Source organism: Haliotis rubra, unplaced genomic scaffold, assembly GCF_003918875.1.
Source record: "Haliotis rubra isolate DU_JTF1 unplaced genomic scaffold, ASM391887v1 Scf29, whole genome shotgun sequence".
Lineage (NCBI taxonomy): Eukaryota > Metazoa > Mollusca > Gastropoda > Lepetellida > Haliotidae > Haliotis > Haliotis rubra.
In genome coordinates this window covers 105,097-124,115 of record NW_025766957.1, presented here as the reverse complement: position 1 = coordinate 124,115, position 19,019 = coordinate 105,097, and the positions used below count along the sequence as shown (strand labels likewise).

At 39.4% G+C, this 19,019-nt stretch overlaps 1 protein-coding gene and 1 long non-coding RNA gene across 2 annotated transcripts; both read right to left on the bottom strand.

Moving 5' to 3' along the window:
• Positions 1 to 678: 678 nt before the first annotated feature.
• On the bottom strand, positions 679 to 5,514 carry LOC124281767. Its single transcript, XR_006899973.1, has 3 exons — positions 5,365 to 5,514; positions 3,043 to 3,506; positions 679 to 1,598 (listed from the first exon to the last, which is right to left on the bottom strand). It is a non-coding gene; the product is annotated as an uncharacterized LOC124281767 (long non-coding RNA).
• Positions 5,515 to 14,254: 8,740 nt separating this feature from the next.
• LOC124281861 lies at positions 14,255 to 16,889 on the bottom strand. Its single transcript, XM_046717876.1, has 3 exons — positions 16,851 to 16,889; positions 14,778 to 15,242; positions 14,255 to 14,499 (listed from the first exon to the last, which is right to left on the bottom strand). The coding sequence occupies exons 1-3, from the start codon at positions 16,882 to 16,884 to the stop codon at positions 14,255 to 14,257; spliced, it is 744 nt and encodes a 247-aa protein (XP_046573832.1). The 5' UTR covers positions 16,885 to 16,889.
• Positions 16,890 to 19,019: the final 2,130 nt, after the last annotated feature.

The following is a 19,019-nucleotide window of genomic DNA, read 5'->3' as shown; positions in this document are numbered from 1 at the left end:
TACTTCAGTCCTTGGGCGATGTACACTGGTGCCCGTCTCTTGCATGCAGGTTTCCCAGACTGTGTATTGTCTGAGGACTATGTACAACCCAGGGCTTTTGCAGATGCTGCTACCGATTGTCCAGCATTAAACCTACACTTGACACTCTCATGTTGCTGATTTGTGAGTCGCGGCATGCTCGCTTTTCGCAACTTAGCTTGTAAGGTTGATCCGTTTTCCTGTTAAGCAATGTCTGTGTGTTTGCATTCCATGCACGTGCAACTGATAAGGTGATCATGTGACTCGCTGCACGTGATTGTTGTGTTTAGCCCTTTTTTGGCGTGCCATGACCACATTTTTCACTTCGGTAGCCAATTCCACACATCACGACAAAAAGCTATGCGGGGCTGTCAAAAGGTTTTGAGCCTTAAATACCTCTGATATGTGCATGATATAAGTAACTATACTCGTACTGCTGTCAATCGCTCTTCATTGTGATTCGCCGGGTGGCCCTCGAAGGACCCAAAACCTTATGTCTGCTCTGTACTCAAGCTTATCCATTTCATCCATTTCAAAAGGGGTACATGTGATTAGATGTCCCGTGACCGGAAACTAGCGACATGTGCATGTCAATATTACGTTTATGTGAATGATATAAACCATTCTCAATATCATACAGATATTTTTATCATGCACATATCAGATGTATTTTTGGCTCAAACTGTTTTGATAGCCCCTCGTGAATGAATTCCCCAGCTCACAATAATTACCAATAATGTATGTGTCAGGTTTCTAATTTTGTTGAGTGTATAGTCACCAAAATAATAAACTTGCCCTTCAGATTAATCAAATAGTACACCATAATGCCTTTAATTGAACGTTCATATGATCCAGACGATTTGTTAATTAAAATGTAAGTTTTCCCCATAAAATCAGCACTATTACCCAAACATGACTGCACTATGGCAGTGTATCAAAAAGAAAGGGATCGGAAAAAAGTGCAATGTTATTAAAAATTATGAAATGATATACATGCATGAAGTCTTTTTCCGCCTGGAATTTTGCAAAATGAATGAACTGTCCTTGGAAACTGTGTATGAGAAAAAATTGAACAGGTTAGTGATTTTTTCTGAAGAAGTTCGGCTGTCATGTCTCAATGCTACTAGTAAATGTCACAAGTCATTAGGCTACTTTAGTGTTGATTCCCTCAGTGTGTGTGTATGTGCGTGTGTGTGGATGTGTGCGTGAGTGTGTGTGTACACAGAGTATTTCAGAGTCTTCTGGACTGTTGGATGACAGTATTGCTAGATGTCTAAGATGCACCTAATTTTGATTTTCAGTCTCATTGCCTTGTGTAGACTCCGAGAGCATCTTTCACACATTTCTGTCAATCCACGTTTCCCAAGTGTTGTCAGGGTGGATATCAGCGGATCGTGATTGTTCAAAGTATAACTGACAGGTGTTGGTTGTGCTCTGGTAGCTGACTGACCTACAGCTGATCCTGCCTTGGCAACTTTTGATGCAGTTTACCGTGGAGGAGGCCGTCACTGAAGACAACGTTTGGCGTGTACTCCAACCATAAGGCACCACCCGCTCAAAGTAATTCCCGGCGTAGCCATCTAAACAAAGTTATATTAACCATTATTTTGACAAAAGAACCCAACCCAACACATTTACGATAAAACGATTTATCCCATTTCGTTGAGTGTAGTTTGCGACAGATGTTGGATCACCGTCTTTGAGTGGCATTTTGAAGCTGGTATGATGAAGAGGAACATTTGTTTATTGATAGACAACTTCTTTATTGCAACAGATGTGACGTTTGCCTGATAACACTGTTAGCATATACACAGAAACGTCGCATCTGTTGCAATAAAAAAGTTGTCTATCCATAAAAGATTGTTCGTCTTCACATTTTGGTGTGTTATCTTTGCTTTCTGCATAGTATGAAAATCAAACTGCAAACCCTCCATGAATACATGACACATTCTTATGGTTAACAACTCATTTTTAATCTATATACGACGTTTCGGACCTGATTCTTGTTCCTTCATCATGGTGAAGAAGTTGTTATCCATAAAAACGTGTCATGTATTCATGCTCGTCCAACTTCTTAATGCCTTTCAAGAACATAACTCTTCCTTACTTTATCTAAGCACATATTCTTTCGTTTAGAAATGAATTCAGAACGTGACTGGATAATACAGCAACAGTGGTTATATTGTATTCCATTTGTGAATGAAAACTACAAAGCCATTCTCACACCCGGACAATATGCTTATAAATGATGTCTGTGAGTTGAGTTTTCAAGTTTTACACTGAAGTATTGTAATACAATATACTGCCATACACCGGTTTTATTTATTTGGAAAACATATGTAATACATTGATACATTTTGATTAAAGACATGCCATCTTGGCTTGATTCATTGCACTTCCACAACAGAAGGTTGTCATAAAACATCCCCAACATTTTTGTATATTTTTCTTTAGGAAAATATGCTTTCGAAAAGTTCACTACTGAGCAACTCATTACTCTTTTAAGAAATATGGACCCGTGAAGATCCGGGTTGGAATTGGTCTTCATCAACCCATGCTTGTCGTAAGAGGCGGGTGGCCGGATTAACTGACTTGTTTGACACATGTCATCGTATCGCAATTGCGTAGATTTACAGACCGTCGCCATATAGCTGGAATATTGCTGAGAGCGGCGTTAAACAACAAACAAACAAAACGTAATATGGTGACTGTAAATCAAACGTTTAGTAGCTCTATTCAGTTCTAAACAATGTTTTATCCAATTAATTCCATTTCTACATATCTGCAACAGCACCATCTCAGGGCATAAGGAAGAGAATTTTTATGAAATTTACGTTTCGGAGAAAACTTACTCCTTCATCAGTTGAAAAAAGGAGTAAGTATATAATCCGACACGGTATGGGTTGCTTACAATATAGAAGTTGAAATCCATATATACAATTCTGTTCCTTATGTTTATCACTTCTAAGTCCCATTCAAAAACCTCAGGACACATCCGTGTCTCCGAGCTGTGATTTAACTTACCGAATTCCCAGTCAAATATGTCTTCATAAGTAGATCCAACTGACATATACTGGATATCAAAGTCCCTCTGTTCATCTGTGGAGAGGAACGTCTCTTCTCCAACATAAGCCCCGTTCCCAATGCTAAACAATCTATTAGTCCAGTTCATCCACATTGGTCTCATTTCATTGCAGTTCAAGACGGAGGCGAACCATACCGATTCTAGAGTTGTACAGCCAGTGCACGGATGCATTGCACATTTACGATTTCCCCATCCGCCGAGCAAAACATATGCATCCTTGTCAGCGGTAAAGTCAGGACCTTCAAAAGATTTATCCTCCCATCCGTGCATCCCTTGACCCGGAAGAGAATCGATGAGATATTCTTGACGTCAACGCCGTAGTCGTGTGTGCTGTATTTGACGCGGTTTCCGGCTGTAATGATGTTGATGTTGGTAGAGGAACCACAGACTAGGAAGTAGAAACCTGTAAAATATATTTACACCATCTAATTTATCATTTTCTAACTGGTTTGGACTTATTACTTTACAACCCCATAACAGTTGCACTGGTAACTGTGTCACCATCCTTGCACATAGCTCAGGTCGCAAATCAGTTATGCTCAGTTATGCAACGCTGGTCGCAACGAGTGCTTGGGTGGGTGACCGTGTTTAGCAGCTTGATTTCTGAGAGTTTCTAGGATTTCAGTCCTGCCCCACAACGAAGCCCAATGTGATACATGTGGTCTCACCTTAGGCAAGTGAGTTAGTTCTAAATTGTCTCTGTTCACCCAGCAGAAAATAGGTACCGGGTGGGATAAGTCGTATGATTATAACCTTCTAGCGCTTAACAGGCAGCTTGGGTTATCCGGGGTAATAATGTGTTAGCACCTTGAGCGTGCTCACGAGCGTGGTCATGAGCGTGGATATGTGCGCTTTATAAATACACACTATTATCTAGTTGTAAATATATTAATGTAGTTGGTTTTAGCTCATATTATGTCAGGTCCACCTCCGGGTTTTATAAATGTCATTTTGGAGATGACAAAATCTGAGCTTGGGCTATGTTTTCAAGATATTATTTTAGCAGTAGAAGTATCAGGTTGCATTCTTATTTCAAGTGACGGAAAAAATGACATTTTTCTATTGAGGTCTTCATGAAGATTAAGATTAAAACAGCCAAATGCTGGTTGTATTTAGTTATTAAGAACGTATTGCAAAGATGATCCATCTCTTTGTTCTAGGGACGTCTCATCAGTATCCTAATACGGACAATGAATCGGTAAAGGTCTGGAGGCTCCAAGGCAAAAGCCTAAGACCTCGGTGATGGATAGAATCTAATTAATTTAACCATGGAACCATATTCAAGTCTAGAAAGGATCAAGGTTCTGTGACATTGTAGAAGGGATTGATGAACCCTCACAACTTTGAATTTGAATATTATTTCAAAGCTTAAGAATTTTATGCTTCAATATACAGCTTACAGTACACAACTACGAGGTGGAATACCTGGCTTTAAGAGGGGACGGGATGCTGTGAATGTAAATGTAGTAAGGTTGGGGCTGGTGTATATAATGCTGTCACAACTGCATGGTCAAATACAATGACTTCATATGAATTAAAAGCGTCGAGAAAGCTGATGTACCTTAAGCACGTATTGACTGTTGTCTCAGCAAACAAGGAACCAGTCCTGATATGAATGAAATTGTGCAACGTTTCCACATTTCTACAAAATGGTTCATTTTAAGGACCGAACACTAATTCCTTCAAGAATGAGTAACCATGCCCGTTGATCAATTCAAAGATATCTGCAGTATCTGCATCAAAATGCCCTCCGTTAGTTGTATTTTATTGAGAGCTAGTTAATTGTGAAATAGGAATAATAATAAAGGAAATGTAATTCCATATCCCTTCTCTCCAACCACCATGGAGTGCCAATGAAGACGTTGTTTCAGTAGAAAACTACTACAAACACCAGGACTGCATGTATGTTTTACTCCAGAAGAGAAACGACAGGTATTTGTCATTGTCAAACAGGGTAAAAGAAAGGCTGGTTCCACCACAGACAGCAATCTCATGACCATGTGGTCGATAACATCAGATTGGGCGATGGTGCTTCTGGCATAATACTCAAGGCAAAATCACATCATATTCAAAGTGTGAAGACTTTCATTACTAACATGTTGAAAAGAAGATAAAATGAAAATTGAAGTAGACTCAATTGTTCGCCTTTTACGACACGCAGTGGACACATTGTGTCCAGAGCTGTAGCATACAGATAAAGCAAGTTTGAAGAACCACATGCATTGTTCCAGGAGGGTTAGGTATAGGTTAGGTATATTTACCTGTAATAATGTTGATGCTGCACCGCAGCTCCATATTCACATTCAGAAGGTCTTAGAATCAGCTGCTTTAATACAGGCCTGTTTTCCGCGTCTCACGTCGAGAAGCGTCTGTCTGTCCCTATTACTTTGGAACATCTATGGTGGTGTAGGAACAAATAACGAACAAATCACCTTGGAAGTATCGACAAACAACAATTATCTGTGGGAAGTATCCATGGATAATATCAAACGGATAATCAATATCTGTAAAACATTGATTACTTATTCACCTTAATTGCAAGTGTACCAAGATATCTTAAATATCTGATGGGTGTTATATCATTATATGGGCAGCTTCGGTGGGGGGTGCTGTATAAGGTTAAAGGTATGCAAAAAAGAACTTGTTTCTCCATCTCAATATTGTATAAGCGTATGCTCAATTAGCAATCCTGGTAAAAAATATTGATGGTGTTCGATAAATATGTACGACATATGGCGTGTGAGTTTCAGTTGTAAACCGTGAATGGCACACCTTTCTTGTAAAGGTAGATACATTGGTTGGATCTTGGTGAGGTCAGGTGAATTTGGTACTTTTTAACTTAATATATACTGAACAACATTAGAAACGCGCACACTAAAATGCACCGACGATGCTCAGATATCATGGGTACATTTCAGTCTTACAGGGATATTTCGTAATATATGGGTGGTGCGTTTCTAATGTTGTTCAACCGTCTCCGTGGTGTAGTGGCTAGAGTGGAAGGTCGCGGGTTCGATCCCCGACCGCGTCATACCAAAAGATGTTAATATATGGTACTTGTTGGTCCCTGTCTGGCGCTCGGCATTAATGGGTACAACAAGGACTGGTCGGCTCGGAGTCAGTATAATGTGTAATGTCAATATAAAGTTTTAAAAAGTTATCGTGAAATGAACTTATGTATCTTTTAGGTGTCCCCCGCCGTGATGTTGCTGGAATATTGCCAACAGCGGCGTTAAACCTTACTCACTCACCCATTTTTAGGTCGTGATTCGTGACTTCTGAGGGGCGATGGAGTAGCCTAATGGTTTAAAGCGTCCGCTGGTCACTCTGAAGATCCGGGGTAGAATAGGTCTTCAGCAACCCATGCTTGCCACAAAAGGCGACTATGTTTGTCGTAAGAGGCGACAGGCTCGCTGACTTGGTTGACACATTTCATCGGTTCCCAATTGCGCAGATCGATGCTCATGCTGTTGATCACTGGATTGTCTGGTCCAGACTCGATTATTTACAGACCGCCGCCATATAGCTGGAATATTGCTGAGTGCGGCGTAAAACTCAACTCACTCACGCTGAAGAGGATCTTTAGCTTCAGAAAGTGCTTTAATATTTCCGGTTATATCAACTTTAAAATTTAAAAAGGCTCTCCAATGTTCCGGTTTCCGAACGCATGTAAGCAGGATAAAATATCGATAGTACATCTTTTGCCTCTACCGTAAGAACAGTCAACCTTAATTATAAAGTGCGAACATGTGTATTTAGTATAGTGATGTTGAATTTCCAGACCCGTGAAGATCCGGGTTACAATTGATCTTCAGTAACCCATACTTGCCGTAAGAGACGACTAACGGGATCGGGTGGTCAGGCTCGGTGACTTGCTTGACACATGTCATCATATCCCAATTGCGTAAATCAATGCACATGATGTTAGTCACTGGATTGTCTGGTCCAGACTCGATTATTCACAGATCGATACAGATATTTACAAATAGCTGGATTACTGCTGAGTGCGGCGTTAAACAACAAACAACCAACCAACTAAATATTTGCACAGTGGCCTCATATTTCCACACAAAACAGTCCGTTAATAAATCATCTGTGTATATACTGTATTTCCTTTTTTGCTGTTGTCTGAACAGTGTTGTAGCAACGGTTTTGGTAGAGTAAATATTTGAATGTAGGAAAAAAAGTAACAGGAAAAAGAAAAACAGGAAAAAAAGTAACGGAAAAAAAGTAACAGGAACAAAAGTAACAGTTTTTATATAAATACTTATATAAACACCTCATTCAGATTAGGATGAGCTTTGATCATCTTATTTAAGTTGTTACTTGTTTTTACTGAGCAACTTCTCACATACTCAGCTTACTTGATAGTATAAACAACTTTTCCTAGCAAAATCCGTTTCTTTTCTTCCTGTTACTTTTTTCCGATCTTCAGCGCAATCATCCCACACTTATATATACTGTTACTGAATTACAATTTTTTTTGTCAAAGAACGCTTGAGCAAGAGTCGCATAACAAAATTTCAATCCATGATTCGATTTCGTTAGGGTCTATTATTGCATTTTAAGGTTTCTCCATCGTTTTCAAAGCTATTAAAAAGTCAATAAATGCATCAGTATTGACAAATATAACACTGGCAGAACGTTTTAGTTCCATACAAAAACGCGTAGATACCATTTGCACTTGAATTGTTTACTTTGAAAATGTTTGAGGAATGAGGTATTCGATACTGCCAATGTCTTAAATTTGCGTATTGTGAAGCGTCAACTCGTATACCGGACAAATCGATGATTTACCTTTTTGTTCCAGGTTCTACAAAGGCAGTTGAAAAAGCAGAACGAAGACAATTCAATGGATATGTGAGCTTTACCAGGACATTATGTTACATGCAAATTGGTAATCTATGTTTTAGTAATGGGTTGTGGCCTTCGTCACATAATTCATATAGGAAGGATTGACCAAAATGATCGGCTTAAAAGCTTTTGGGCGGAAACGTCGACAGTTTCAGGATTAAAAAATGTCACCATATTTCAAAAATATATTTCCAATATATCTACGCCACATGCTTTTGTGTGAAGAGGTGTGTCTCTTGTAAACAGTTAAAATTCTACTTCTTACTTCATGTGCGTATTACAAATATTTTCCTATATTAACTATTCTTGTTTAATATTGCCATGATAAAAACATGTATACAGTCCGTTTGGCTCAAAAGTGGACCGATGAATTGCAATCTAACTCGAAAACTAATAAACATAACATACTCAATGAAACACTGATCATAATCGAAACATCATACCCACTCTGTGAGGTTTTTGCAGAATTTTTGTCCTAAAAATAAAAAAGTTGTTTAACAAACTATCATTAAAATATTGACACAATTCACTGTTTGTTACGAGGGATGAGTGCAGAGAGAGGGACAACCAGGTGTTCGAGAAGCACGTTCACAGACAAAGTTATTTATTCATTAACCTGTGCTGTGCCGTCTCCATCCGTTCTCGAACACCTGGCTGTCCCTTTTTCTGCACTCCTCCCTCGTAACAAATAGTGAACTGTGTCAATATTTTAATGATAGATTGTTAAACAACTTTTTTATTTTGGGTATGATGTTTTGATTATGATCAGCGTTTCATTGATTATTTTCTGTTTATTAGTTTTCGAGTTAGATTGCAATTCATCGGTCCGCTTTTGAGCTAAACGGACTATAGTTACAACTACATTTTCTTACACACGCTACATTGTGATGTCTACGACACTTATGTTCTGAACTATAACTGTTCTGTCGAAATCAAGGACTATTGATGTTTATTTTACTTGACAGAAAAAAAGCAATTTACTATTATTTGACACATCTTTTATGATCATTGCAATGTATTAGATGGGATGGGATACATATACAAACATTTTCTGTCAGTAGTATTTTCTTTAAATATTCATTTTGAATTCAAGAAGAAAATAACACACAGCGTTTGGTCTGCTCGGTTGGTTGATAGGAACAGATCTCTTGGTCATGTGAGTGAGTGAGCTTTGCTGGATGCTGGTTGCCTGTTGTTTAACGCCGCACTCAGCAATATTACAGCCTTATGGCGGCGGTCTCTAAATAATCGAGTCTGGACCAGACAATCCAGTGATCAATAGCATGAGCATACATTTACGCAATTTGGAACCGATGACATGTGTCAACCAAGTCAGTGAGTGTGACCACCCGATCCAGTTTGTCGCCTCTAACGACAAGCATGGGTTGCTTAAGATCAATTATAACCCGAACCTTCACGATAACCGTGAGGTTGTATTACGGTGTAAAAGTAGTAATGCATTCCTTTTGCAATTAAAAAAATCAATTTTGTAAACGTGTAGTTTTGCTTCTTGTATTTTGTTAATATACATAAGAACATGTTTCCAGAGATTAAATACATGCATATTTAACTGGTCCTCACAAAATAATAATATACTTCCCTTTGAAGCATTATAGTTAATAACTGGTTCCTCTACCACTCATGTCTGCGTGTTACAGTCAACTGTGGAGAAAGTGTTTGTGCGTCTTTCCCATTGTCCACCAAAGGTTCCATAATAGAATGGTTTGTTTCATTAATAAATACAGTGCACTGACTATTCAAACACTGAGACAGCATGGCATTAACTTTTTCATATTCAGTTCTATGCTTAAAGATTCAGAGTGACAAAAAGCTCTCCACAAGGCTGTATCACAAAAGGGATAATTTCAACTTCCCAACAGTCAACTTCCCTTTCATGTCCAGCAATATTCCAACAGTTCCAGCCTTCGGTGTTTACATTTCACAACGTTTGAGGCACAATCGAGCGTGCTCTTTTTATCAGGATTTCAAAGAGGATCAAACCACTCTCGCTCAGAAGTTGTTTAATCAAAGTTACACCATTCAAGGCCTCAGTAAAGCTTTCAAGAAGTTTTATGGTAGACATGTGGAGGACATTTCCAAATTTGATGCATCAGTACCAAAAATGACGTACGATGCGATTCCCTATTTTGACTTATACCATACGTTCCTGAATTATTTCAGGTGAATAATTGACTAGCATATGTTTATGACGGGTGCCACCGGTAGAGCACGATATGCACAGAGATTTTTTGTGGGCGTGGAAAGAATTTTGTCGTTTCTATTTGATATATTGAAAATATTAGACGGATTTCAAATAGCCGCTTAAAAGCGGTGTAAAACCATAGTCACTCACTCACAATTCACGGATGATGAACCATGAAATTTGGAAAAAGACAATGTACATTAAAAACCATGAGAAATATATATACACACAATCAAATATAAAAAGTGACCCATTGAAGCACACAGAGGAAATAGTGTGTGCATTATTATACAAATACATGACATTGTGTATTGTGCAGTTATAACCCAGTAAGACAATGAGTCCGTGAGTGAGTATGTTTATTGTACTAAAGGCCCATATACAAGTAATACAAGTATACATTGAGCACATGTTACCGACATTTTGCAAAACAAATTACAGTTCAGATAAGAGATTGCTTCTAAGGATAACAACATGTTTTACCTAAAGCATCATAAATAACAACATTAAATTATGTTAAATGCGTGAAACAACCTTTCACCTTGACATTGTGAAAAAGATAACAACATTTCATACAATCATTATATCAAAGGCGTGAAACGTTTGACCTTGACATTATGAGTAAATAAAATAGGAATAAAGTATCTGTTACGAGATTTTGATGATTGCTTGGTTAGTCCAATAGATTCATGACAGAGGAGTTCCCGGTACTTCATTAGAAAGTTAATTCAACTCAGGATTGGACAGGTTCGAGGACAGGTTCCTAGCGACAGTGAACAATTTGTTTACCATGAGCAGTCAATCAAATTCAGTTAGGCTGACGCTATCTACTTGAGAAAAAAACTAGAATATCTTTTTCAACCAGAGAAAGATAACCTCCTCGCCAAAAGGTAGGCGCCGTTGGAGTACGCCAAGTTGTTATTTCCCTCTACTGTGAGGGAGTAATTGAATTTCACGTCGCTTTTAGCAGGATTTCAGCAATATCACGGCGGGGGAAAATCAGAAATTTGCTTCCCAAATTGTACCCATGTGGGGAATCGAATCCGAGTCTTCGGCGTGACGAGCGAACGCTTTAACCACTAGGCTACCCCACCACCCCACGCCCCCTTATTGGACTTTATCTGTATAGGTTTATTTTGTGTTAATCGCATGAACGATATGAACACAGATAGCCCAAATGCTGACATTATTAAATGACATTGTCTATGGGAAATGCACAATTCACGAATGAGGAAACATGAAATATGGAAAAGGAAAATATACACTACAATTCGTACATGGGAAAAATATATACACAATCAAGTTTATTCATTATAAATCGCGCATGAGAAATATATATCCACACAGTCAAAATTAAAAAGTGACTCATTGAAGCACACGGGGGAAATAGTGAGTGCATTATTATAAAACTAGATGACATTGTGTATCATACAGCTATCACGTAGGTCACAATAAGACAATGAAACTACACTTGCGGCATCATTGTAATGGAGAAACGTGTGACGTCCCAAATCAAAACATTGATTACACAACAGTCTCGTTTCCTGTTGACTGGGTTCCGTCCTATTGCGCAACTTAGTACAATAAGCAGTCCAGAAGTTTGAGACCAATTCATTTAACTGGATACATAAATATTAATCAGTATTATTTGATACATCTAAGCACTTGTATATTGCAACACTACGCTCCTTCTAATACTTGCAAACACGTCGTGCAGCGTGCTCTGTCGTACAGCGAGCTCTGACAAACGGAAACCTGGAAATCGTGGAAATCTCAAAACGAGGCTCTGCCGCTAGAAACGTTTGGCGGTCTGGTACGGAATTGATATTATCTCAATCATATTGTGCGTTACAGAACTACTCTGAATAAGCGCAAGAAACACATAACAGGTGTAACCAGTGAGCCAGATGCATTGTGAATCATTTTACGACCTCATCAAATAGGGGCAGTCTGTGACGTCTTAGTTGAGGTCGTGCTGCCTACACATCGCCATTATATATATCAATGCGATGTTATAAAAGTTTAAAATTAAAATTCATTTGTAAATACCATTTTCTGATGAAACAAGGAATTGGAATTCAGTGTAACCATAGTTGTTTGTGATGTCTATTTTCTCTTTCAGATGAGAAAATTCGGATCTGCTGAAAAGTAGATCATTGTCTGAATAGGCTAATGAGACTCATGTTTCGGTTTGTATAACTCCCAACACGAACTTCACACTGTTACAACTGTTGGAACAGAAGAAGACAAAAACGGGTGTTACCTCCTAGGATTGAAGTGACGGAAACACAACTCCTCACGAACAGGAGAGCACACTCAAACCTAAAACCGTTGCCATTGGTCAAAGACCGTTTGCCAAAGGTCTTGCAAGGTGTGGGGGTTGATTCACCTGCTGTCGCACTTATCTTCCTCGTTTCATGCCAAATGTGTTCGCTTCGGTTCAAGTCTCCTTGACATGAACACTGGCGTTATGTAAGAGGGTTGCGAATGAAACCTGCAGTATGCTGCGTCGCGTTGACATGTTGAAATGTCAGTCTGGGACCATGCAGCTGGTTGGCTGGCTGAAGGACTGGGATCGGATACAGTATGGCAGTACGATTGCCCTGTACGACAATAATTACTGAGCTCGACCGCTGACACAAATTCCCCCACACCATTACGCTTGCCACTCGAAATCGGTCACACTCCCATACCAAGTCGCTTCTTGATGGCCTGTGAACAACTGTCTGCTAGTGGTGACTGCAGTCACAAATCTGTTGCGGAGATGACGTAAACTAATTTGTACGCCATCTTGGTCCTTGGGCGATGTTCACTGCTGCCCGTCTCTTGCATGCAGGTTTCCCAGACTGTGTATTGTCTGAGGACTATGTACAACCCAGGGCTTGTGCAGATGCTGCTACCGATTGTCCAGCACTAAACCTACACTTGCCACTCTCATGTTGCTGATTTGTGAGTCGCGCATGCTCGCTTTTCACAACTTGTAACGCTGATGCGTTTACTGTTAAGCAATGTCTGTGTGCTTGCAATCCATGCACGTGCAACCGATAAGGTGATCATGTGACTCACTGCTCACCATTTTTGACGTACCATGACCACATTTTTCACGTCGGAAGCCAACATCACGTATCACAACAAGAAACTAAATACATTACCCAGCTCACAATCATTAGAAATAGTGTGTCTGTCAAGGTTCTAATATTGATTAGTGTGTGTGTGTGTGTGTGTGTGTGTGTGTGTGTTTTCTCGAAACAAACTTAAGTTTTTACTCAAAATTTAAACTGAGTTTGACAATTTGAAACAGCAGAATTTTTAACTCAACTGCATTTTAAAAAATGTAACTAATCCATCCATCAAACTCAAATTATCTACTACGTTTGGGTTTTCTCAAATTTGAGTGAAAACTTTAACTTAAGTAAAAAATCGGGCCAGGTAGCAAAAAAAAAATATAAGCAGGTAGACTGTGAGTCCTCCGCTCAGTACAAGTTGCACAGGAAATCAAAAGAGGATTTCTTTTTGCGTTTGTGGACGGTTATTTATCGCCTGTTCTGTCACTTCCGTTTACAACCTTAACGTAGGCAAGCATTTGTCATTTTGAAGTATTTAAAGTTAATGTGTTAACTTGCCATTAAAGATATAGGTTTTCCCCGTGTAGTCAGCACTATTACCAAAATATGACTGCACTCGTCAGTGCATCAAGAGGTAAGGAATTGGGAATCTATAATCACACAATTACCTTTCAAAAGTACATCGTTGATTCATTAAGCTATTAATTAACACACATGCATGATTCTTATTCAGCCTAGAATTTTGCAAAATGAGTAAACTGTCTTCAGTAATATTAGAAACTGTGTATGATAAGGTTTTAAACAAGTTAACGAATGTTTATCTCACGAGGCCTGAAGAGGCTCACCAGTGACGTCTTGATGTCATTAGACGGAGAGATCGACGGAAGTGCTGTACAGTAATTCAGAGTGGTACGCTGGACTTTAATGACATCACTCCTAGATGACTAAGATACACCCAAGTTTGATTCTTCCTCGAATAGAAAACCAGGACATAACCTCATTGTCCAGTGTAGACTCCGAGAGCGTCTTTCACATGTTTCTGTCCATCCATGTTTCCCAAGTGTTGTCAGGATGGATATCAACGGATCGTGATTGTTCAAAGTATAACTGGCAGGTGTTGGTCGTGTTCTGATAGCTGATCGACCTACAGCTGATCCTGCCTTTGCAACTTTTGATGCAGTTTACCATAGAGGAGGCCGTCACTGAAGACAACATTTGTCGAGTACTCCAACCATAAGGCACCACCCGCTCAAAGTAATTTCCGCCGTAGCCATCTAAACAAAGCATAGTTATGTTAACCATGAAATATCTACAACCGCACCATCTCAAGGCATAAGGAATTTTAGGAATTTTACGTTCATGTATACTTACTCCTTCATCAAGTGAAATTAAGGAGTGAAATGAAGGAGTAAGGATATACAATGTACTCCGAAACCTTGTGTTCCTCACAGAAGTTGAAATCCATAAAATTATCTTCTGATGTGTAAGACTTCTAAATGCCATTCAAACATCTCAGGACACATCGGTGTCTCCGAGCTGTGATTATACTTACCGAATTCCCATTCAAATATGTCGTCATAAGAAGATCCAACTGACATATACTGGATATCAAAGTCCCTCGGTTCATCTATGGAGATGAAGGTCTCTTCTCCAACATAAGCCCCGTTCCCAATGCTAAACGATCTATTAGTCCAGTTCATCCACATTGGCCTCATTCCATTGCAGTTCAAGACGGAGTCGACCCATTCTGATTCTAGAGTTGTACAGCCAGTGCACGGATGCATAACGCTTTTATGATTTCCCCAACCGCCGAGCAAAACATATGCATTCTTGGCAGTGGTAAAGTCAGGACCTTCAAAGAGATTTATCCTACCATCGGGGCACCCCTTGACCCGAAAGAGAATCGATGAGATATTCTTGACGTCAACGCCGTAGTCGTGTGTGCTGTATTTGACGAGGTTGCCGGTTGTAATGATGTTGATGTTGGTGGAGGAACCACAGACTAGTAAGTAGAAACCTGTAAAATATATTTACACCATCTAATTTATCATTTTCTAACTGGTTTGGACTTACTATTGTGCAACCCAATAATAGAACAGTTGCGCTTGTAACTGTGTCACCAACCCTGCCTAGAGCTCAGGTCACAAATCAATTGAAGTTAAGCAACTTTGGTCGGAGGCCTTCATAATGACAAAGATTAAAACAGCAAAATGCTCATCAGAATTTGGATTTTTATCAACAAACCAAAGGGCTTCAGACATTTAAACTTCAAATATTTAATGTGCGGTAGAAACATTAAATGATGGTAACAATTATACCTACGAATGAAAAAGAGATTTGGTATATCCATCATGCAGTGTACACTACGAAGTGGGGTGCGTAGCTTTGACAGGAGAACGGATGTTGTAAATGCAAATGTAGATAGGGACGGGTTGGGTTATATGGTGCTGTCACAATCTATGTCATGCTATCACAAATTTATGGTCAAATACAATGCCTTCATGTGAACTAAAAGTTTCGTGGACTGAGACAGTAATCTGAGTATTTGAAAACTGATGTGCATTGAGCACATATTGAGACTGTTGTCTCAACAAGCAAGGAACCAGACAGGAGATAAATGAAAGGGGAGGTCGATTTTAAGGCCCCACCACGAACACCTTCAAGAACGGGAAACCATGCCTATTGGTCAGTAATAAGTACAAATTCATCATTCAAAGATGTCTGCAGTATCTGCATCAATATGATTTCCGTTATTTTTATTTTGTATTGAGAACCAGTTAATTGTGAAATAGCCGTAATAAAGGAAATGTAATTCCATATCCCTCCTCTCCAACCACCATGGAGTGCCAGTGAAGACGTTGTTTCAGTACAACTACAAACACCCGGGTTGCATGTATGCATGTTTACTCCAGAGGAGAAACGACAGGAAGTTGTCATTGTCAAACAGGGTAAGTGAGTGAGTGAGTATGGTTTTACGCCGCTTTCAGCAATATTACATCAATATCACGGCGGGGGACACCAGAAATGGGCTGCACACATTGTACCCATGTGGGGAATCGAGCCCGGGCCTTCGGCGTGACGAGCGAACGCTTTAACCACTAGGCTGCCCCACCGCCCCCAAACAGGGTAAGACTAAAGTTGGTTCCACTACGGACAGTAGACTGATGACTATGAGGTCGATAACATCAGATTAGGCGATGAGCCTTCTGACATAAAACTCTAGGCATATTCATATCATATTCAAAACGTGAAACTTATCATTACTAATATGTTGAAAAGAAGATAAAATCAAAATTAAAGTTGACCATAACCAGGACATGGAGTGACCAGCAGATTGATGGAACCGACACAACCGTTTAGACAAATAAAAGTACCAAAGTCCAAGTCAAAGTAGAGTGCTGGGCAAAGGAGCGTTGTTCCTGGCTCCAGTGCCACCCAACACTTGACTCCCTCCCTTCTTTCCCCGAGACGGGGCGCAACCCAGGGTAGACTCAATTGTTCGCCTTTTACGACACACAGTGGACATATTGTGTCCAGGGTTGTAGCATACAGACAAAGCAAGTTTGAAGAACCACATGCATTGATCCAGGAGGGTTAGGTATAGATAAATGTCAGGTATATTTACCTGTAATAATGTTGATGCTGTACCGCAACTCCATATTCAAATTCAGAAGATCTTAGAATCAGCTGCTTTAATACAGGTCTGTCTGTCCCTATTACTTTGGAACATCTATGGTGGTGTAGGAACAAATATCGAACAAATCACCTTGGAAGTATCGACAAACAACAATTATCTGTGGGAAGTATCCACGGAGGAAAACAAACGGTTAATCAATTTCTTTAAACCATTTATTACTTATTGACATGAATTGCAAGTGTACCAAGATTTAATTGGCCCGTGCTTAAATAACTGACGTGTGTCATATTATCATATAGGCAGCCTCAGAGTTGGGTGCAGTATTATATATGCAAAAAGAACTTCCACTTGTTTCATTATCCCAAGATTGTATTAGCGTATGCTCAATTAGCAATCCTAATGAAACAAAGCTGATGGTGTTCGGTACATATGTACAACATACGGCGTGGGAGTTGTAAACCGTGTATGACGTATCTTTCTTCTAAAGATAGATATATTGGGGATGTCATCTCATGGGTGCACTTTCATAATATTCTAATAGAAAGAAGTAAATGTGGTTCATTTTAAGTTGAAAAGATTGACCTGAAATGACCTGAATCATCTTTCAATACATACACGAACACAGTTCAGTTTTAGGTCGTCATTCACCGACTTCTAAGGGCCGGTTGAGCAGCCTAGTGGTTAAAGCGTCCGCTGAAGACCCGGGTTCGATTCTCTCATGGGTACAACGTGTGAAGCCCATTATTGGTGTCCCCCGCCGTGATATTTCTGGAATTTTCAACACGTGGCGTAAAACAATACTCAGTCACTCACTCACCCTTGAAGAGGAGCTTTAGCTTCAGAATGTGCTTAAACATTTCTGTTATATCAAACAAAATTTTGAAATTTTAAAGTTAAAAGGAGTCTCCAATTTACGGTTTCCGAACGTATATATGCCGGGTAAACTGCCTACCTTTGCCTCTGTAAAGAACAGTCAATTGTAATTATAAAATGCCAACAAGTGTGACCGCTGCAGCAGATACCGTGTTGCTATATTTTTCAGTCATCCAAGTATGTGCTTGTGTATTTTGTATAGTGATGTTGAATTGCTAGGATGGCTTCTTTATATGCGAAGCAGGGAGCATCAGCCTTTTCTTTTCGTTGATTTCACTTGGCATCAGGCTGTGTTGAATGCTTGGATGGTACATCAGCGAGTTTGAAAACACCTCTTGCAGAAATATATAAATTTGCAATTGTAATATGCTGCTGAATACTGATAGAATTTGAGGAACATACAAAGTCTAATGAGGATTAAAAAGGGTGTTAAAATGACGGAAGGGTGGGTTGTTACTAAGTGAGTCTCAAATTGCAGTGACTTTCATTATGAAACTGTATTTGTATGACATGTTGGAGAATATTCTGGGCGTCTCACATCACAAGAGCCCCAGCAGCTGTGCGGAGATCATCTCTCACCCTGGAGTCTCAGCCTTGGCCTATTGTTAAAGCTTGACCATTGCTGCAGCGAGGCGAATATTACCATTACTGTCGTTATTACTATAATCGTAAGGATGGGAAAGCCGCAATAACTCGGTGCGCCTTGTGGCAGCAAAAGTTGTAGGCTCCCCAGAGAGTTGAGATAATAAGATGTGCCGTTGAAATTCACATCCAATGATCGAGGGGAAAAATACCAGCGCCTTGAGCATGCACTAGTGCGTGGATACGTGTGCTATATAAATATCTAATAACAATAAGAATAACAATAATCACTGCTTATATGATATTGCAAACTGAAGTTGCACTTCCACTGAATTTCCACAGTAGTTTGTAGCGATTTATATTCTGAGATATATTTAGAATGCAATTTTAATCATTTTACATTTCTTTGTTATTTGTAGGTTTCAAACTGACTTCATTTACAGACTGATTTCTGGTCAACGTATTGTTTCAACTTCGGAATCAACACGTAAAATGCCCGATGTTTTTCATTAAGACAAGGCTCATAGGCTTCAAAATTGGAAGTTCTAAATCCACTCACACACTATCTAACTTACTACTGTAAAATAATATTAGGCTCTCGAATGTGTGATTTATGAGATGCATTGTCACGCAGTTCGCTACTAATTGTACAAATTATTCTCACTACATCTAAATGACTTTTTACAATAAGGTAGTATTCTT